General features: G+C 39.7%; 1 protein-coding gene across 2 annotated transcripts in view; it reads left to right on the forward strand.

Moving 5' to 3' along the window:
* The window catches only part of SPTBN1 (spectrin beta, non-erythrocytic 1), a 200,960-nt gene that overhangs the window by 122,852 nt on the left and 55,663 nt on the right, over nt 1-22,445 (forward strand). For both annotated transcript variants that reach the window (XM_054021962.1, XM_054021963.1), the window contains 13 exons: nt 61-212; nt 6,171-6,344; nt 10,055-10,146; nt 12,081-12,161; nt 13,056-13,171; nt 14,354-14,466; nt 15,091-15,278; nt 16,237-16,354; nt 18,126-18,284; nt 18,796-19,098; nt 20,175-20,328; nt 20,989-21,859; nt 21,972-22,109. In XM_054021962.1, coding sequence (XP_053877937.1) covers nt 61-212; nt 6,171-6,344; nt 10,055-10,146; nt 12,081-12,161; nt 13,056-13,171; nt 14,354-14,466; nt 15,091-15,278; nt 16,237-16,354; nt 18,126-18,284; nt 18,796-19,098; nt 20,175-20,328; nt 20,989-21,859; nt 21,972-22,109 — 2,659 coding nt within the window. The remainder of the gene's footprint in view (nt 1-60; nt 213-6,170; nt 6,345-10,054; nt 10,147-12,080; nt 12,162-13,055; nt 13,172-14,353; nt 14,467-15,090; nt 15,279-16,236; nt 16,355-18,125; nt 18,285-18,795; nt 19,099-20,174; nt 20,329-20,988; nt 21,860-21,971; nt 22,110-22,445) is intronic.

Below are 22,445 nucleotides of genomic sequence, written 5' to 3' on the forward strand. Positions count from 1 at the left end.
TTACGTCTGTGCATAAGCTTTGATTTGTTTAGAATAATCCTGTATTATTTCTTTGCCTAGATGAACGAGAGGCAGTTCAGAAGAAGACTTTCACAAAGTGGGTTAATTCACATTTGGCACGTGTATCATGTAGAATTACAGATTTATACGCTGATCTTCGTGATGGACGGATGCTTATCAAACTGCTGGAAGTTCTTTCAGGAGAAAGACTTGTAAGTGTCTATATCTTTATATTCTTTTTGTCATCTCTTCATTAAAACCATAGGTGAAATCCTGGCTTCATTGAAGTCAGCGGCAAAATTCCCATTAATGTCAATGGGGCCAGGATTTCACCCCATATTTTTAAGATTTTTTAAAAATTGTATTTAACGTAAGTAAGGGCTTGATTCACTTCTCATTGAAGTGTCTTTCTATTGTCTTCAGTAGGAGTTAGAACCTTTAGAGTCTCATCTATCATGTGAGGTGCTGAGCACTACCAGGAAGGTATTGAGCAGCCTCAACTCCCATTGGAATCATGAAGGCTCTGAAAGCACCTTGCAGGCTGTGGCTGTCTTTGATTAGAGGTGTAGGCCACATGAACTAGAATCCTCTGGGTGACACTTTTTCCTCAAGTATGTATGTGAGCAGTTCTCATTCTCATCAACGGGAAATGATTGTCAGTATCTGTGGGAAGAAATTGACCCTGTGGACTGGGTGTAATAAAACTCCAGTGGTAAGAAGTGGTGCTGTATGACTATTGGAAGTGTATTTTGGGGAATGGTGAGGTACTAGTTTTTCCACACAGATCATTTGATGATGTCCCTGCTCTTAAAACAACCTTATCAAAGGAATACAGGTCTTCAGCTGTGATGCAAGGCTACATGAGGTTGCAAATGTGTAATCAGGTGTCATCAACTGGTCTTATTAATGGAAGCCATATGGGTTTAGACCCTGCATAGAAAATTGGACATATGCCCCACAATGCTGTGTTAGTACAACAAAAGTTGATATAGGGATTTCCAAATACTGTTGATTATATAAACTCTGAGATGCATATAAGTACACTGTCCCAATATTCTATACTAGGAGTTAAATATACTTAGTATGTGTTTCAGGGTAGCAGCCGTGTTAGTCTGTATCCTCAAAAAGAACAGGAGTACTTGTAGCACCTTAGAGACTAACAAATTTATTAGAGCATAAGCTTTCGTGGGCTACAACCCACTTCTTCGGATGCATAATGCGAAGAAGTGGGTTGTAGCCCACGAAAGCTTATGCTCTAATAAATTTGTTAGTCTCTAAGGTGCCACAAGTACTCCTGTTCTTCTTAGTATGTGTGTGTATTATATTTTGCTCAAAATAAATTCCTTTATGCTGAATAATGTATTTGTGTGGTATTAGTGTTTGATGTACTCACTGCAAACAGTGTTTATTCCAGATACTGTGTTCAATTACGGTGGTGTAGCTGAGATCAGAGTTGGTCTTTATTGTAAAATTTAGACTATTTCAGGTATCAAGTCTGCAAACCCTTCAGCGCAGTTTCACCCCTTAATTTCAGTTTAATTATTTGCTCTTAAGTGAGTTTTGATGTCTCATATTACTTTATCTATGGGGAAACTCAGACCAGCCATGCAACTTTCTCAGTGTGATTTTTTTTTTTTTTCTCACCAAGGTTTGAAAAATGGATGTTGTATTCAAATAGAACATATGCAGTTATATTGGGAGTAATGGTGCCAAGCCAGCAGCATTCTCCTAGTGAGAATGTTAAATCTGTGGTTACATCACCATTAAACTAGCATAGCAGTGGTTTGCAACACTACTACAAATTCTTATTTTAGCATTGTTATCTCAGCTTTAGAATGTGAGTACAGCAACCTTTGTTTAAACAGCACATTCTAGCATGCCTTCCACTGCAAACACGGATATAGATAAGGTAATTCATGAAATCTTGAGACAGTTATGCACAATGAAGAGTATATTATTATGATCATCTTATGTGGCTTACTTGCTGAAATTCTGTTGTTCTTTGTAATTACCTTTATTTTTTATTTGTTGTTCACTGGCACAGTGTGTTTAGTGCTTCATAAGACCCGGATATCGAGACAATCTCTGCTCAGAAAAACTTACCATCTAGAGAGTAAACCTAGAAAGTCAGGACAACTGGGATAACTAGAGACAGAAGCTATCTTTGTTACTTTTAAATTTTAAATTCAATTAATATTCATTCAATAAAATATATAACAACCTTACACTCCTGTTACAAATTCTTACCCTCATCCTGCAATGGAAGAACAGTCCAGTGGTTAGGACACTATCCTGGGATGCAGAAGAGCGGAGTTCAGTTCAGTGCCATGTCAAAGACTTCTTGTTTGCCCTTGGGCAAGTCACTGAGGCCTAAATTTTCAAAAAGGTGTGGTGATTTGGGATGCCCCAATCTTCAGGTGCCAAATTTATACATCACTGAAGATCCTGAATTTCCAAAAGTGCTCCTAACAATCCATCCTCTGAAAACCTTTGAGGTGTCTCAAGTTGGGAACCACAAAATTAAGGTACCCTAAATAACTTCAGTTATAACAACTCTTTAATAATAATTGCATCCTATTTACCTGAAGGTCAGACTCACTGGTCTATAATTCCTGGGATCACCCTAGTATCTTTTTTAAATATGGGTACAATGTTTACTACCCTCCAATCTTCAATAGACATGATTTTCAGTCCAGTTTTCAGTCTAGATCTTATTACATAAAGTCTTGACTATTCCAAGATTTTGGAAGCAACAAGACAGGATGCCAAAGTCCCACTGAGCAAAGTGGGAAAGAATCCAGTCGGGATGAAAAAAAAATAGTAATTTTGGTTCCACATACTGTTAACCAGCTTCTTCCAAACAGAGAAATAAAACTAAGTATTGTATGTTGCATAAAACAGAATTTAGCTCAGTTTCTCCTTTAATTAGATAACTGCTCAATAATTACTTCAGAATTTCTGAAAGCTCAAAGGTCAAGCCATTTAAGCAGACCAAATCTCAAATCATCCTTGTAACTCTTTTTCAGAACCTTTTTCAAATTTTCAACATCCTTTTTGAACTGTGGGTGCCAGAAAAAACACAGTACTCCTGTGATGGTCTCTCTAACGATGTATATGGAAGTAATATCACCTCCATACTTCTACTTGATATTCCCCTGCACATGCAGCCATGCGTTCACCTTCTTAGCTACAGCATCACAATGAGAGCTCATGTTCAATTGGTTGTCTACTATTAGCATTAATTATACTACCATCCTTTAACTTTTTTACTGATTGCATCCCATATTACCCTATCCATGAATTTGCCTGTGGTCAGTGTCTCGCTAGCTGGCCTAAGTCATCCCATTTACCACTTTTAAGTTATTGGTATGGCAATAGTTGTTTTCCAGTCATGTGAAACTTCCCCATTGTTCCAAGATTGTTAAAATATCAATACTAATAATTCAGTGAGCTTCTTACCTGATCCTTGTAATACTTTTGTGTTCAAGTTATCTAGTCTTGCAGATTTAAGACATTTAATTCTAATAGTTGCTCTTTAACATCCTCCCTAGTTACTGATGGAGTAGAAAGGATTTTATGGTCACTGTAAGATATGAATATATTATCAACTGGAAACACAGCAGATTTCAGTCAGGTGATTCCAACACTGGCATAAACTGGTGTAAAGTCCACCATGCAGAGATTGTGGCAGTAGAAAAGAATGGCAGCCTCTCCTTTGCCATGTAGAGAAAAACATCCTCTCTGATATAAGGGCCCAGGCTTGTTCTGGGAGATGTATTTTACACCACAATGAGCTACCCTATGTGAATCTGGCCCAAAGCTTTGGAAACCTTGGAATGACCAATCCCTTAGGCTCTCTGTTTGTCTCTGGAAGAGATGACACCCCCACTCAACCCCCCTCACACGGGGTATGGAACTTTTTTTTTTTTTAATTTAATTTTTGTTCATGATCAGGACATAGTTCTTGATAAAATGAAAGAAGATAAGGAATGGTTTGAATGAACTAAATACCCTCTGATGAATGAGGGATAGTGAACAGTTTCTTCTTCTGCAGCCTGCCTCCTGGTGGACTTCCCACCATAGATTCTCTGTGCCTGAGATTAAACTGGCAGACATCAGTGAAACCCTGGGCTGAATCCTGCCAGTCAAAAAGTGCAGTCGGGGTCAGTTAGACACTGTGGAATTTGTCCATTTTATTAATCTGAGTGGTCCTCTGGGTCTAACTCATTCAGATTTATTATGTCTTCTTGTATTTCACATGAAAGCTTTGTGTTTAGGAGTCAGAAAGTCTTGCCTATAATTTGCCTTCTTTGAAGGTTATATTTCCGGTATTCTTATTTTTGGGATATGTGTTCAACTGTAGTTTGAGAATAAAGTCTCAGAAACTAATTTGTTCTATAACACACCTCTATGAGTATGTTGTTTTGATTTAGGAATTTCTGACACTATTAGCTAAATGAGATATTTTCCCTGTAATTGTCTTGAGACATTAGAGCCCAGTTCTGTTCCCATTTAGGTAAATGATACAACTCCTACTGAGTTGAATGAGAATAGCATCTGGTCCTTAATTACCTATTAGAAATCTTCAGGATAGCACCAGTATACTTTTTGTGGAAGCGTCACAATAAGGTCTGCATGCACCTTGTGTAAACTGTAAATGTGAGGTCTTGTGTACACTAAAGCCTCTTTGCCCTGCTCTGACAGTGTGTGGAAACCTCAGAGTGGAAATGTAATTTATGCCCACTTTGAGGGCCTGTTACATAGCCAGGGTGGTGTAAAGTAGCCGTCATGTAAGTGAGAATCAGGTCCCTGGAAATTTACGCCCTGGATCAGAATTAATGCTGACTTAGGCCACGCTGCGCCCAAAAGAGAACTTGTGGTCACAGAAATTTGAAGTGAAACCAGTGATTGCTGACACTTTAGTGTCCTTAAGAATATCAATTTTTAGCAAAGCGTTTCATGTTTATTACTGAGGTTGTTCAGTCCAGTGTTCCTAGGATACATAACAGAACTCTGTCTGAGACCTTCTGTCTTCTGAGTACAGTCTGAAGAAAAGATTTTGCCTGAGCTATTTCAGTGGCCAGTTAATTACATTCACTGAATAAAACAAAGAAAACAGTGTGGATTAGCATTTTGGCTGAATACCCTCAAAGGTATGTCAGTGAGCACTGAACTTCATATTCACCTGAAATGTTTGTCTACAGAACAAAGTTTCTTTAATTTTATTCTGTTTTATACCTGACTTTCAAGTGATGTTATTGCGTTCATGGTTTTGCCTGGTTACGTTGATCAAAAATGTTACTTTCATGTTGCTGTCTTCCTTTTTTTTTTCTTTTAAAGAAATCAGTTGGAATAAATGTATTCTGCTATTTTGAGAAAATCTGCCTGTCTTTAAGGGTTAAAGAAGTTTTGAAATTTCCTTTTCATGGTGCCTCATCGGTTTGTTTAGGGACCAAATCTGAGCTGCCTTTAAAAGAGTTAAATGTTGGCAGGAGATGTCCTCTGGAGTTAATCATTTCTCTTTATTGTGTTCATGCATTGAGTTTGCTTATTTAATATATTTCCCAATGCAGCAAATATTACTTTAAAAACAAATCTGGACTGACTGGTAGAGAAAGGGGTGTGTCAGTATAACATACCATTATACACACACAGCAAAATCACTAGTCTTTCAGATAGCAAATGAAGATAGTGGATTGAAAAGGATGAAAGGAGGATGGTGGCAGCATATTTTGACTGGGAGGTGGCGGTTGGTTGGGGATGGATGCACGGGTCCTCTGACTGGTTTGGATACATGTTTCAGCCAGAGATGACCACACAGCAACATTATCCTTTTAAAATGCGTTTTACAAGGAAAAGAATTTAAAGAAAGACGTAAATAAACCTATTCTCTCAAGGAAGAAATGCTTACCTCAGATTGAAAGGGATTAATGTGGGTCAAAAGCCTGAGATGAGACTTAGCCCCTAAAAGTGGTGTGTGACCACAGATCATGAATTGTGTTTTTAATTTTGTCATCAGCATTAAATCCCATCTGGAGAGCAAATATATAATATTGCCAGACGGAGAATGGAAATTGTAGATGACTGCACCTGTTTAGACTGAGTGGTTGAGAAACATTTTTTGCAGTTTCAGTAATATCTTTTTTCCCTGTCTGTGTTTTGCCTTGTAGCCCAAACCAACCAAGGGAAGGATGCGCATCCATTGTTTGGAGAATGTTGATAAAGCCCTCCAGTTTCTGAAAGAACAAAGAGTGCATCTAGAAAACATGGGATCCCATGATATTGTGGATGGGAATCACAGGCTGACTCTTGGCCTTATTTGGACCATTATTCTGAGATTCCAGGTAAACAAATTACTTTTGAGTTCTACATGTTTATTCTCAGTGGGCCTGATCCTCCAACTTACTGGGGACCTCCTGAGAAGTGCTGAGTGCCCCTGACTGACTTCAAGGGGAGCTGAGGGTACTTAGTACTCAGCAGGACATGTTCAGGAGCTTACAGAAATGTACAGCAGCTTGCATGATTGATGCCTAAGTTGTGCTACTGATCCATAGCAGGAAGCAAATGAGAATTGTCAGCCTAGGTTTTCTGTCTATAATATAGATACTATTTTTTAAAACATAGGAAAAATACAAGGCACAGAGAACAAAATAAACTATTTTATTTTCATTATCAGGGTGTTTCAATATATGATATATAAACACTTAAAATCACTGCAAGTGATTTGTAGAGGTTTCAGTTGAGTTGTAACCCATAGTGTAAATGTATAAAGCTTATTTCTCTTATCTTTCTACTCTTGACAGCCACAAAGTTGTTAAAACTTAATATTTTTGCCTTTTATGGCTTTACTTAAAACCATGCAAACAATGAGTGGGAGTATTTTTGGTTCTTTGAATATGTATGAAATACAGGAGAAAAGTTCCCATCTCCGTGGAGTAGAATGTAATTTTGAAAAGTAAATGTCTCTTTAACTTTTAAACTGGTCTGAACTAACAGATAACTCACAATTAACTTTTATGGCAGTCACAGTGCTAGTCCCTTTTGTTTCTTATATGTAAGGAAAAGATTTATTCTGTGTGTTCTACAGCTATCCTGATACAAAGTCAGTGTAAAATATAGCATTGCAGTATATCCAGAAAGTCTGACATTTTTGAAGTAAAATATTTTTGGTTTACTTTGTCTTTATGAGGCGAAAATTGTCAACTTGCTCATAGGTTACCATCTTTATTTAAAAGTGAATAAAATTGTAGACTTCAACATACTCGGTTGTGTTGCTTCTAAAGCCAAAACTCTGGTTCCACTGAACTTAGTGACAAAACCACATTGACTTCTAAGTACCCAGGATCTGTCCTTAAGGTTTCCATCTCAGAAGATGCTGAGCGCTGCCTGTAGGCATTTGAGCGTCCTCAACTCCCACTGAAATGAGTTGAGAGTACTCAGAACGCTGCAGGAAGCACAGAAAACCTTTCAAGATTAGACCATAGCTTTGTTTAAAACCGGGTTTGTTTTGACAGTTTGAATCGGATGTTTCTGGTGAATTTTAAATTGTTTGTCCATGAATTTTAAAAAGAAGAACAGGAGTACTTGTGGCACCTTAGAGACTAACAAATTTATTAGAGCATAAGCTTTCGTGGACTACAGCCCACTTCTTCGGATGCATATAGAATGGAACATATAATGAGGAGATCTATATACACACATACAGAGAGCATAAACAGGTGGGAGTTGTCTTACCAACTCTGAGAGGCCAATTAATTAAGAGAAAAAAAAAAAACTTTTGAAGTGATAATCAAGCTAGCCGAGTACAGACAGTGTGATAAGAAGTGTGAGAGTACTTACAAGGGGAGATAGAGTCAACGTTTGTAATGGCTCAGCCATTCCCAGTCCTTATTCAAACCGGAGTTGATTGTGTCTAGTTTGCATATCAATTCTAGCTCTGCAGTCTCTCTTTGGAGTCTGTTTTTGAAGTTTTTCTGTTGTAATATAGCCACCCGCAGGTCTGTCACTGAATGACCAGACAGGTTAAAGTGTTCTCCCACTGGTTTTTGAGTATTTTGATTCCTGATGTCAGATTTGTGTCCATTAATTCTTTTGCGTAGAGACTGTCCGGTTTGGCCAATGTACATGGCAGAGGGGCATTGCTGGCACATGATGGCATATATCACATTGGTAGATGTGCAGGTGAACGAGCCCCTGATGGTACGGCTGATGTGATTAGGTCCTATGATGATGTCACTTGAATAGATATGTGGACAGAGTTGGCATCGGGGTTTGTTACAAGGATAGGTTCCTGGGTTAGTGGTTTTGTTCAGTGATGTGTGGTTGCTGGTGAGTATTTGCTTTAGATTGGGGGGTTGTCTGTAAGCGAGGACAGGTCTGTCTCCCAAGATCTGTGAGAGTAAAGGATCATCTTTCAGGATAGGTTGTAGATCTCTGATGATGCGCTGGAGAGGTTTTAGTTGGGGGCTGAAGGTGACAGCTAGTGGTGTTCTGTTATTTTCTTTGTTGGGCCTGTCTTGTAGGAGGTGACTTCTGGGTACTCGTCTGGCTCTGTCAATCTGTTTTTTCACTTCAGCAGGTGGGTATTGTAGTTTTAAGAATGCTTGATAGAGATCTTGTAGGTGCTTGTCTCTATCCGAGGGATTGGAGCAAATGCGGTTATATCTTAGAGCTTGGCTGTAGACAATGGATCGTGTGGTGTGTCCTGGATGGAAGCATTCTTAAAACTACAATACCCACCTGCTGAAGTGAAAAAACAGATTGACAGAGCCAGACGAGTACCCAGAAGTCACCTCCTACAAGACAGGCCCAACAAAGAAAATAACAGAACACCACTAGCTGTCACCTTCAGCCCCCAACTAAAACCTCTCCAGCGCATCATCAGAGATCTACAACCTATCCTGAAAGATGATCCTTTACTCTCACAGATCTTGGGAGACAGACCTGTCCTCGCTTACAGACAACCCCCCAACCTAAAGCAAATACTCACCAGCAACCACACATCACTGAACAAAACCACTAACCCAGGAACCTATCCTTGTAACAAACCCCGATGCCAACTCTGTCCACATATCTATTCAAGTGACATCATCATAGGACCTAATCACATCAGCCATACCATCAGGGGCTCGTTCACCTGCACATCTACCAATGTGATATATGCCATCATGTGCCAGCAATGCCCCTCTGCCATGTACATTGGCCAAACCGGACAGTCTCTATGCAAAAGAATTAATGGACACAAATCTGACATCAGGAATCAAAATACTCAAAAACCAGTGGGAGAACACTTTAACCTGTCTGGTCATTCAGTGACAGACCTGCGGGTGGCTATATTACAACAGAAAAACTTCAAAAACAGACTCCAAAGAGAGACTGCAGAGCTAGAATTGATATGCAAACTAGACACAATCAACTCCGGTTTGAATAAGGACTGGGAATGGCTGAGCCATTACAAACGTTGACTCTATCTCCCCTTGTAAGTACTCTCACACTTCTTTCAGAGTAACAGCCGTGTTAGTCTGTCACACTGTCTGTACTCAGCTAGCTTGATTATCACTTAAAAAGGTTTTTTTTTTTCCTCTTAATTAATTGGCCTCTCAGAGTTGGTAAGACAACTCCCACCTGTTTATGCTCTCTGTATGTGTGTATATATATCTCCTCATTATATGTTCCATTCTATATGCATCCGAAGAAGTGGGCTGTAGTCCACGAAAGCTTATGCTCTAATAAATTTGTTCGTCTCTAAGGTGCCACAAGTACTCCTGTTCTTCTTTTTGCGGATACAGACTAACACGGCTGTTACTCTGAAACTTGTCATGAATTTTAAAAATATCTTATGGTAAGTTAAAGGCAAAAGAAGCTGTTCATCTTATTTTTCTTCCAAATGAATGAATATAAATGACTTGTGCACTGCTGCTCTTCTGCTTTGCTGTTCCTTGGTTTTCTGTGTTGCTTTTGCTCTGGTATTAATTTATTTTATTTCTTTGGAAATATGCAGAATTGACTGAGAAATGACAAATTGATTTCATTAAAACTGATTTGTGACTCTTAGATCCAAGATATCAGTGTCGAAACTGAAGACAACAAAGAGAAGAAATCTGCTAAGGATGCTTTGCTCCTGTGGTGCCAGATGAAGACAGCTGGGTGAGTGTGGATTAAAAGATTATCTGAAAAACTCTTCTTACAGCATTCTGAGTTTTCACTGAAATTGCTTTAAATGTATAAACAGGTATCTTCCCTTAAGTGGATTGAACTAAGACAAGGTAATCAACAGAAATGGACGAATTAATAATATTAAAAGCTGATATTTACATGTCAGTGAACTCTGGCTTACTTATGTTTCTTTCACGTGTTCTACATGCTAAATATCAGAATCTGAGAATTCAGGAAAGGTTACTAGCTCAACACCCCCTTTCCATTCATATCGTGAGATTGTGATGACACTGAGGCATGTTTGTGACCAGATTTTTTCCCTTAATTTTTTGTGTGTGGTTCTTCGTGTTTTGTTTTGGAAAATATACTAGGAACAAAGAGCTGTTTCCGTGAAAGTCAGTGTCAATTTCCCTTTGACTTCAGTGGGAGCAGGCCAAAGCGTAGGTAGTTGAAAATTGATGCAATCCTTTTGAGTTTGTGTGTTTGTTGACTAGGGATGTTCCGTATCCTTTCCTAGAATATCTTTGGAACACAAAGAACTTTGAATCCCGCTCTCCTTTCAAGGAAGAATCTCTGAAGACTCTTAACATCTAAATAATATATAATTTGCCCTCTTTCTGGTTATGGGGTGGTTGTTGTGGGGTTGCATTTTGGGGCGGAGAAGTTGGGTGTTGTTTTTTTGTGGATGGCGTAGGGTGAGCAAAAGGATTTAATGAAACAAAGATATTCATGGTAGTCTCGAGTGGTATAATTCTGAGGACTACAATTCTAGTCTTCTGAAAGTCCTTTTAACCTGCAGAAATAGTGTATTGCTTTTCATAGGAATTCAGTGTTATGCAATGGAATTCACCCTATATAATGAAAATAGTTTTAAAGGTCAAAGGACTGTAGTTTGTCTTGGTTAAATCTTGTAGTGTATGCTAGATTTCGGTGGATTTGGCCCACAGGATATTTTTTGAGGGCTTCAAGGAAAAAGAGTATCAATGGGAAGACTGCTGCTGCTTCTCTGAAACAGACTTGGTGTCCTGCTGCCAATGAGGTAGCCACACACATTATTTAGTGCAGGTTTGAATTTGTTAGGCAATTAAAGTTTTGATTTCTTTCACATTCAGAAAGAGGGCTTACCTAAACAGAAGTGCTTCCAAAATGCCTTTCACAAATAGTAGCATTCTTGCTATTAACTAGCTATCCATTATTTATAGAAATCCACTATGTTTCTTTCCTTCACAAAACTTGAATGGACATATAGCAAATTGAGCGCAGTTAAGTAATTCTAGCAAAACATAGGCCTCCCTTTCAGAGAGTTCACCAGAACCAGAATTTGCAAACAACCTGAACATTTTTCAGAGACTTTGGAAGTCCCTGAACCACTGATAAAATAAATCTTGAATCTGCTCAATCCATTAGGCACAAATTTAACCATCACACTCATAATCTTGAGCACTTGATTAAAAGCATTTGTGGGGAAAGGTCATTCCTCTTAAACTTTCCGTTCTGCTTCTCCAGCAGTTCCTATCCCTCTCCAATATTTAATATTTCAAGTACCCGAAAATAATAATTTTTCAGCTGCTGAGTCAAGAAGTGACTTCAGACTTGAAGAGATCGGAAAAATACAGGCTGCAGACTGGGCACCAAAGATTAAAACTACTTTTCTAGCTTTAAAAAAACAGTTGGTTATTATCACACACGTAGAATGTATATCCTTTCTTTTAGTGTTACAAGGAAAACTGAGATGTTCTTGCCTCTTGCTATTGACATGATTAGAAAACAGTCATTATGATTGTGAAACTTTAGTAGCTGGTTGAGAACATCGCTCCCTTACGTTCAAATTGTCATTCCTACAACCAGTTTCCATTGACGTAATATGCAAAGCCAGAGCAGGAATGCTATATTGATTATGCTCTTTCTGGTTTTTGTTGTGTCAGTTATCCCAATGTCAACATTCACAACTTTACAACTAGCTGGAGGGATGGGATGGCTTTCAACGCACTAATCCATAAACACAGGTATGTCCTTGGGATATTCTTTATTGATTTAGAAAGATGAAACTTTTGCTGTGTACTCACAATTTTGTAGTATAGTAATTTGCTGTTTGATTTTTAAATCTGTGAGAGTTGAAGATGGTTGCAAGAACATTGCAGAGTCCCGTGGGCAAAAGATGCAGCAAAATAATCAGACTATTGTAGCTCTTCATGTCACTGCCAGTTCACCCCAGTGCTAGTGGCTGGCGTTGCACATCAAAATGGCTACATTTGTATTCAGGTGAATATGTGATTGTATCACTTTGTGATTGACTACTTTCCTTGCAATGTCCATGCAGTACCTAAATAAACAGTTACTCTTTAGGAACCACTTGTGCTACTCTTACTTATGCTGACTAGTACCATTGAATTCAATGGGGGGCTACTTGTGAAGTATGGTGATACTCCATGTTAATAAGGTGGCAGAATTTGGCCCTAGGTTAAATGTTCATTAGGAGCTAAACTATGCCACTTGTACTCACATTGGTGACTACTTGCACAAGTAAGTGCTCACGAATGTGAGTAAAGGCTGCACAATCCTGGCTGTAGATTATTTGTTTTTTCTTATTCACTTATGTCACATTCATTCCTGGTAAATTATCCCCATTTTTGTCATGGGCCAGATTGTTCCACCCTGGCATATTCTGTGAGGTACCTTACTCCTTCAGTGTCCCACTGAAAGGGGTATGACTACTTGAGAAGTAAAGTACTGGACAATACGAGTAAAGATGTCAGAATCTGATCCAAATTAATCCCTGGTGAATTTGGCTCCATAAGTCACCACTGCTCTTTTGGGTGACTCGGATTTATTTTTATTCATTTATTTTAAAGTAACGTGCGTGTGTATTGGGGAAATCAAGGAATGTTCTTATTTTTTAGGCCTGATCTGATTGATTTTGACAAGCTGAAGAAATCAAATGCACACTACAATCTGCAGAATGCTTTTAACCTGGCAGAGCAACATCTTGGTCTCACTAAGCTTCTGGACCCAGAGGGTAAGAATTCCTACCCTTATAGCATTGACTGGCTGTATGTGGAGGAATGTCATTCCTTTTTTACAACCCTCCATGCCCCAAGGTGATGTTTTGTGGCAGCCTTTTGTGCTGAAGGGCAACTGGATGCAGCTGTCTCTCCTATCAGTACCACTCCCTGCATTTTCCTGAGGAGGAGTAGGTAGGACATCAGAGAAAGATGCTCGATGTTCTCTTTGGCAAGGGACCTTCAATCCCAGTTCCCTTCATTCCCAGTCAAGGATCCCAGGACTTGAGCTCTCATTCTCTCAGGTGGCAGTGTTTTGCTGTAAATAGACCACCATGCTGGCCTTGTATATGAAACATAAGAACATCCCAGTGAAGAGGCATCTCTATCATCTGTATGGTAAAACTTTTTCTTTAAGCTAAAATATAGATGACACATTCTTCATAGAATTGTTAGCAGCATTTTTTCAGCCAACAAATGAGTATTAGTGTTCATGTGCAGCAGGCATATAGTTTCACGTGAAGGTAACATTAGAATAGGGAGTTTTAGTGTCACAGGACAGATAAAGGTCATGTTGTCACTGGGCAAGTTTCTTGTTGCTGACTTTCCAATACATCAGCACTTCTGCAAGGATAGGAAATAATTTACTCTCCAGCTGCTCTCATTAAAGGATTCTCCTGAACCAATATCCAACTGGGTTTGCTTACCTTTGTGAATTCTAAATATGACTGTGGATGACAGTCTATAGCTCCTTGGTGCTGGACGTTGGAATTTCCTCTCTGTAATACTGTCATAACATTCTTCTTCTAAGCATTTGACAAACGTGCCTCATAGCATCCCTGTGAAGATAGGTAAATATCAGCCTTACACAGCAGAGGTTGGAATAGAACCAAAAGGTCATGACTCCCTGTCCTTTACTTCAATGACAGTTTGCATTCTCTAAGCCTAACACAAAATATAGCACTTATTAGTCATGGAGATCTATACTTGCCACTACCAAAGAATTTGAGACTAACTCAGAACCACTAAATGTATTTTAGTTTAGGCACATAAGGCTAGACTTCAGATAAAATCTGGAAAGCTGAAAGGCCACTGAACCCACATCTCTGAGTCTTATGTAGTGGATTGTCAGCACTGTATGCATTGTTTCAAACTACATATCCCACAGTATACTAAAGTAACTCTTATTTGGTTTTCAGATATCAGTGTTGACCATCCTGATGAAAAGTCAATTATCACCTATGTGGTGACATATTACCACTACTTTTCTAAGATGAAAGCGTTAGCTGTTGAAGGAAAACGTATTGGAAAGGTTTGCAAGCTAAGATTTTATATGTGATGCAGCAAACTAAATATTCATTTCTAGTGAGCACTTCAGCCCATTGTATATGTTAGCTTTTAATCGTGGACGTGAACACTATATAGTCCTATAAAATGTAGGAAATGGTTAATCTTTCCTGATATTTCCATCCATATCTTAACAAAAACCATTTAGCTGATATTTTATTTTGCTTGTTAACTTTACGTAGATGCCGCTTTCTCCTGCCCATTAACTGGTCCCCACCGCCAAGAGTTTCTCTCTCCCCCTCTTTGCAGCCTTGAGGAGTCCCTTGTTTAAAAAAGGACACATGCTTTCTCTCCCACTTTGCACAGCAGCCACCATCCTTGCACTTGAGACAGACTGAATGGGACTCCTTTCTCAGTCAATCAGTCACCACATCCTGCCCCTCAATTTGCCTGGGAACATGGGAATTCACTGCAGAGCAGTGCAGGGTCCCCACTCCTCAGTTATCCTATCCCCTGTTGTACTCCGGAATTAGCCATTGATTTGTAAGCTAAGTCCCCCTGCACAGTCGCTTTTACATAGATGTAGGATTGAAATGCGTCTGAATTGGTCTGGCCTTGTTCCTCAGTTGTTTTGTGCTGTTTGTTACAGGTGCTTGACAATGCTATTGAAACAGAGAAAATGATTGAAAAATATGAATCGCTGGCTTCTGACCTTCTTGAGTGGATTGAACAAACTATTATCATCCTGAACAATCGCAAATTTGCCAACTCGCTGGTTGGTGTGCAACAGCAGCTACAGGCATTCAACACTTACCGCACAGTGGAGAAACCACCCAAGTAAACTCAATCACTCTGCTTTTGTTTTTTATTAATCTCATCTTAAGAAAATAGCTTAAAAACCTCTGGTATCTTATTTCTACTTAGTCCTGATCTTTATCACTCAAGATTGGCTTTTTCCCTTTCACTCACCCACACATATGGTAGGAACAAGAAAATACTGTGCCCATTTGCAAGATCTCAGATATGAGGAGATACTGCCTCACAACAACTACTCATAACTACTCCTAGTAATGTACAGCAAGGAGCAATAGCCTATCATTATCAGACAATAATGCCGTATTTATGCATGTCAGCACTGTATCATACAAGTACACAGCTAATAATAGGATTTCATTATTTATCCCAGATCAAGAGCAAGTGTCTCTGGTTTTACGAAACATAACTTTGAATGCTAAAAGCTGATGTAACAAGAAACTAAGTTCCTCTAGTCTTGTAAACTGCCATGTAAGACCCTATAAATATGTATCATCTGTTAATGCAGTTTTCATTAATAATAATAATCACCGTCCAGATGCATTACAATTGCGGTTGGTTTCATAGTGCCTATAAAATGAGTGTATTTTCTAAGAAGTGCTCTAAAGGTCTGATTCAAAAGAAAGGGTCTCATTGACTTCAATGGGCTTTGGATCTAGCCTTAAATTCCTGTGTGAGTAGATTAACTAGGTCAGTTCATGAAATAAAAAATCTGCCTCCCCCCTGCCCGATGGATTTCAATATATAAAAACAAATCGGCTGACTTTGTGCAATCATTGTGACATTTGAACCAGTTGGTTCTCATGGGCACTACTCCTGTCCTTCCTGCTTTCACACAGAATGAAACAGAAAAAAAGGACTAATAATAATTGTATTACTGAGCTATGGACAACGTTAGTCCTTCAAGAAAGCACACTTGAGTTCATTAGAAGTGATGAAATATTCATTTTAACCCTGTTTTCTTTTGGGAATTTCTGTCTAGATTTACAGAAAAAGGAAACTTAGAAGTACTGCTTTTCACCATCCAAAGCAAAATGAGGGCTAACAATCAGAAAGTGTACATGCCACGGGAGGGCAAACTCATCTCGGACATTAACAAGGTGAAAGCATTATCTCTGTTTTTCCAGCTCTTTATGTGCATCTCAAATGTTTCTTTTCTTTTAATCTCACTTTCAGCTTGCTAGGGAGAAAACTGTCCCCCGCACCAACCCCACGACCCCTGGCTTGACTCAGGGGATCCTAAAGGATTGAGGGGGTAGAACGACATTTCCTGCCGGCCACACTGGGTAACCACTAATGTAGCCTCAGGGCTGCAGCAGCATCTGCAACACTTGCATACGCTCCATCTGCTGGGGGAAATGGTGACTGGTGTTGTGTAGCTGTGGATCCACTGGCCTTGCCCTGCTTCTCCCTAGTCCCGCCCCCTAGAACTCCCTGGGTATATCTATGGAGCAGCTGTGATTGTGCTTCCCAGTGCAGGTAGACAGACACGCACTAGCTTGGCTCAAACTAGCACGCTAAAAATAGTAGTATGGCCCTGACAGTTGGGACTAGCCATCCGCGTATAGGGGGTTGGGTGGGATTGTACTTGGGTGGCTAGCACCCTCCCAGTTGCTGTATAGGCATGCCCTCTGACAGAAAAGAGAAAAAAACATTTAGTGATTTCTCCCCCCCCCCCCCCCCCCCCCCCCCATGCCCCATTTTTCAGTGCACTCTACCAGCCATCAAAGCCCCCTGGCAGCTAAAGCAGAACAGAGTTCCACAGTGAATCAAGGGTCTTTCTTGGCCACAGAACAGGGACCTGAATTTGCTCCATAAGCTTCTCTGACCTAATGTCCACTATGCGAGAGAGTTAGGAAAGGAGAAGATTTGTGTGGAGCCACTGGGAACAATCTTGTTGGTTCCCAGTCAGAGTTTATACAACTAGCTGTTACTCAGCTACAGCTGGCTGAACAGCAACAGGTCTGACAAGATCTCTTGGGGATAACAAATGACTTCAAACTGTGAGCCTTCCTAATTCGCTTTTTATCATGCTTGGAATTCCCAGAGCAGCTGTTGCTGGTGTCTGCGCTTTGCTCTGCATCCGGGAGAGCAATAAACTGCACAACTCCCCTGTTTATGTTATGCTCCTGTGCCTGTGAAGGCCTAAAATACTTTGGTTTCAGGCAAAGTCACATCTGTTAGGATTTAGAGGAATCTAATATAGTGTCTGATTAACTGGGGTATCTTTGTTTTTTATGAGAAGGATCTGTAATGATGATTAGCTTGATTTTAATTTGTAATTTTTATGGCAATAGCTTAATGTACATGAACAGCTTTTTACTTTTAAAAAAAGATCTCATGCAACAAAAGAAATAGACCCCAGTGTTCTGCTCTTTTTCTAAAAGTCAGACCTTAAAAATCTATGTGCAGGAATGGTTTAGGAGAGAGAACGTGTGAATCATACTTTCCTTCCATCTTTTGGGAAAAGATTAAACACATTTGCACATAAAATTCAAACCAATTGTTTTGCTTATAAAAAAAAAAAACAGATTTAAAACAAACAAATAAAGATCCTCACATCAGTCCTGTGAGGTAGGCAGGTTTTATACACAGTTCATAGACAGGTAAATTGAGGAACTAAAAGTTTAAGTAGTTCTGCCTTGGCCACATATTGGCAGAGCTGGGTATAAAACCTGACAGTCCTGTGCTCTTTCACTAAACAATATGGACCAAATTTGTCCCTTATGTGACTGCTTTGGCCACAGCGAATTTACATCAGGAATTAATTTTGGTCCACAGTATTGATTTCATGCAAAGTTGATGTGATTTCTCAAAGTTCTTTAAAAATGTGAATCTAAAGAATATGATGCATTTTTTTCATCTCTTCAGGCCTGGGAAAGACTGGAAAAAGCTGAACATGAAAGAGAACTGGCACTGCGAAATGAGCTCATAAGACAAGAGAAACTGGAACAACTTGCACGCAGATTTGATCGCAAGGCAGCTATGAGAGAAACATGGCTGAGTGAAAATCAACGACTGGTTTCTCAGGTGGTGCTTTCAGAACTATTTGTATGACTAAACTTATCACCGTGAGTAATTATGGGATACAGGTTTTGCGCGCAATGTGTGTTCCCTCCTTCATGCTAGGTGTCCTACAGTTTGTGCTGTGTGTGTTAGAGTCCCTCTGAACTAATTTGGCAAGTATATACTCAGTAGAAAACCATGCAGGAATGTCTCCCCAATATTCACTATTTCCATGAAATGGTAGGACCAAGTAAATGGCTAGTGAATTCAGTGGAATTACACCAGGGATGAACTTGATTCATTGACATTAGAGACAGAAAATGCCTATAAAGTCCCCTTGCCGCAAGGCCAATTTATGATTTTCCCAATAGTATATCTGCTGTTTTTATCAATGGATGTATTTTCAGAGTATTTTGAAGCCACAGTTGTTATCAAATTTGTTTTGAATAATCAAAAGTAACATTACACAGCTTTGTTTGAGCAATAGCATTTTTGATGCACAGGCATTACTAAAATGATTTCTGTGCATTTACAGGATAACTTTGGTTTTGACCTTCCAGCCGTGGAGGCTGCCACTAAAAAGCACGAGGCCATTGAAACAGACATTGCAGCATATGAAGAACGAGTTCAGGCAGTAGTTGCTGTTGCAAAGGAACTTGAGACTGAGAATTACCATGATATCAAACGCATCACCGCAAGAAAAGACAATGTTATACGCCTGTGGGAGTATCTGCTGGAGCTACTCAGGGCACGTAGACAAAGACTGGAGATGAACCTTGGTCTGCAAAAGATATTCCAGGAAATGCTTTACATTATGGACTGGATGGATGAAATGAAGGTAAATGTCACCAAGATAAGATGATAGCAGGAAACTGCTGCTGATTAGAGATTGTGCATGTCCTTTATCTGTTTGAATTATGTTTGTTTTAAACATAATGTCTCTATAACCAAATGTCCAAAAACAGGAGCTCCCCATTCACGTACGTCAATTCACTTCTTGATACACAATGCTGGACTCTTTAAAATATAAAATTAAAACAGCTACAAAAACCCCCAAGACTCTCACCTTCTAAACAAAGTAATATTTTATTTTTGCTTGTCTCTGCCTGGGGAAGGCAGATTTACATTCACTACAGTACTCATTCTGGGCCAGACCCTTTACACAGTGCACATGTGGGTAGAAGGGGATAAGGACCTCTCTTCCTCAGCTGAGCAGCTCCCATGAGGGCCAAGAAGACTTGCAGCTGCTGTGCTCAAGAGAACACGGAAACTGCTTCCCACCTGTCTTTGGGCTGAGGAGGAGGGCAGGGCCAGGGCTCCATCCATTCTTCCTTACCTGTCAGCCAGCACAGCTGACTGGATGTGCAGAGGAATGACACTGCACCCCCCCTAAGAGCTGCAGTAGCTGTGTGCAGTGCCCGGGAACTAAGGGAGGCAGAACGTCTCCCAGTGCTCCCCTAGGCAACACAGCTCTGCACCCTCCCCAACACAAGACCGTTTCAATGACACAATGAAGCCCTTTTTGTGTAACAGAGTTTTGAAAATATTGGCCAAAATATATTGTCACCAGTGTAAATTTGTAGTGGCTCTACATAAATAACTGCTATCACTCCAGTTTTAAACCAGACTACTGAGAGCCGAACTTGGCCCATCATATGTAAATATTGCTCACTCTATGCTTATAAGTGGCATAAAAGTGCTTTACTGGCTAAATAAAGAATTTTAAAAAAATGAAAACCCAGTCATGAATATGCTACTTGATGCCTGGGGTCTTGTAACTGTAAAGGAAACCTTTGCCATATAGCCAGTTGCACTGTGGTGAGAATCTCTAATTCTGTGCTTTTGGGAGGTGCATAAAGTAGGTTGTTTTAACAGCGACTATCTCAACACTTTTTACTTGCTTTCTTTGAGCAGGTGCTTCTGCTATCTCAAGACTATGGCAAGCATTTGTTAGGGGTAGAGGACCTGTTACAGAAACATGCGCTAGTGGAGGCAGACATTGCCATTCAGGCTGAACGAGTGCGGGGAGTCAATGCATCTGCTCAGAAATTTGCCACAGATGGAGAAGGTAAGTTGTAGTTTTACATATGTATTAGGTTCGAAGAGACAATAATTTTGGTTACATATTTATTGAGCTTCATTAGCCATATAATACACATTGGGCTAAATTCACCAGCATAAGTGGGCCCAACTCCATTGATTTAAGTTGGATTTACTTATGCCAGAGGTGAATTTGGCCAGTTACCTTCTCAGAATTCATCATGGCACTGTATTTTGCATGGCATTTCACACTAGTAGCTAGAAGCTTTTGTAATTTTTTACCAGTTGTTCCTTTGGCCTTACGATTTCCCATTTCACCTCTTTCTAATGGTTACAATTCAAGTTATTGGATCTGACTCTGATCTCGGATGCATTAATGTAAATCAAGGGGAATTTCACTAAGTTACACTAAAGTAAAACGTGCCCGTTTTTTGTACTGCAATTTTGCTCTTTGAGTTCAGCAGAGTAAATCCAAAGTAATTTTTTTGAATTCACTGAGAATACTCAGGATTTACACACAAATATACTTAGTGAGGTTTGACCGGTATTCCCTTAAACACTGGTCTTTTACTGCACTCTGTTACTCTGTGATGGAGACCTAATAAGTAAGCATTAAGAGTCATAGGTGCTCTGGCTTTACAGGTAAAAATAAGTGAGATTGAACTCTAATACATTTCTGTCTGAACAGGTTACAAACCATGTGATCCACAAGTGATCAGAGATCGTGTAGCTCATATGGAGTTTTGTTACCAAGAGCTGTGCCAGTTAGCAGCCGAACGCCAAGCTCGCTTGGAAGAATCCAGGCGTCTGTGGAAATTCTTCTGGGAAATGGCAGAAGAAGAGGGCTGGATCAGAGAAAAGGAGCAGATCTTGTCATCTGATGACTATGGGAAGGACCTAACTAGCATTGTCCGTCTCTTGAGCAAGCATAAGGCGTTTGAAGATGAAATGAGTGGCCGTAGTGGCAACTTCCAGCAGGCAATAAAAGAAGGTGAAGGTATGATTGCTGAGGAGCACTTTGGGTCTGAAAAAATTAGAGAGAGAATAAAGGATATGCGAGAGCAATGGGCTAACCTGGAGGAGCTGTCTGCCATTAGGAAGAAACGCCTGGAGGAAGCCTCTCTTCTTCATCAGTTCCAAGCTGATGCTGATGATATTGATGCATGGATGTTGGACATCCTCAAAATTGTCTCCAGCAATGATGTTGGCCATGATGAGTATTCTACTCAGTCCTTGGTCAAGAAACACAAAGATGTTGCTGAAGAGATTGCAAACTATAGGCCAACCATTGACTCACTGCATGAACAAGCAAAAGCTCTGCCTCAGGAACATGCCGAATCTCCAGATGTTCAAGGCAGGTTGTCTGGAATAGAGGAAAGATACAAAGAGGTTGCTGAACTGACACGGCTCCGTAAACAGGCTCTGCAAGATACCCTTGCTCTGTATAAGATGTTCAGTGAAGCAGATGCTTGTGAACTTTGGATCGATGAAAAGGAGCAGTGGCTTAACAATATGCAGATTCCAGAGAAGCTTGAAGATCTGGAAGTGATCCAACACAGGTGAGAATAGAATTGCGAGGAGGTCCTGTTGTACATCAGCTACCTATGTGCCTCACTCTAGTCTTATCTTGTCTGTAACTGAGGGTCCCCAATGCCTTTGATTTTTTTTCAGATTTGAAAGCTTAGAACCAGAAATGAACAATCAGGCATCCCGTGTTGCAGTGGTAAATCAAATTGCTAGACAGCTGATGCACAGTGGTCATCCAAGTGAAAAGGAGATCAAGGCTCAGCAAGACAAACTCAACACAAGGTGGGTTAATGACAGTCGACATGTGGAAACTTGAGATTTGAGGAGATGGTTAGCGTTGTTTCTTTTGTGTTTCTGTATATTTTATATGTATGTTTTTGAAACTGTCAGGGTCTGATTTTCACCTAATGAAAACTGACGTAGTTCTGTTTTTTTGTTTTTTTTTGTTTTGTTTTTTTTAATTCTGCCTCTCTCTTAGGGCCTGATTCAAAGCCAGAGTTGTTGCATTGACATCAATAGACTCTGAATTAGGCCCTTAGTACAGTAGCTATAAATCTGTGATAATATGAAGACTTACTGTATTAAATATTTTGTTGTAAAAATAAACTGGTACAGCAC

The sequence above is a fragment of the Malaclemys terrapin genome, chromosome 3 (assembly GCF_027887155.1).
Source record: "Malaclemys terrapin pileata isolate rMalTer1 chromosome 3, rMalTer1.hap1, whole genome shotgun sequence".
Classification (NCBI taxonomy): Eukaryota; Metazoa; Chordata; order Testudines; family Emydidae; genus Malaclemys; species Malaclemys terrapin.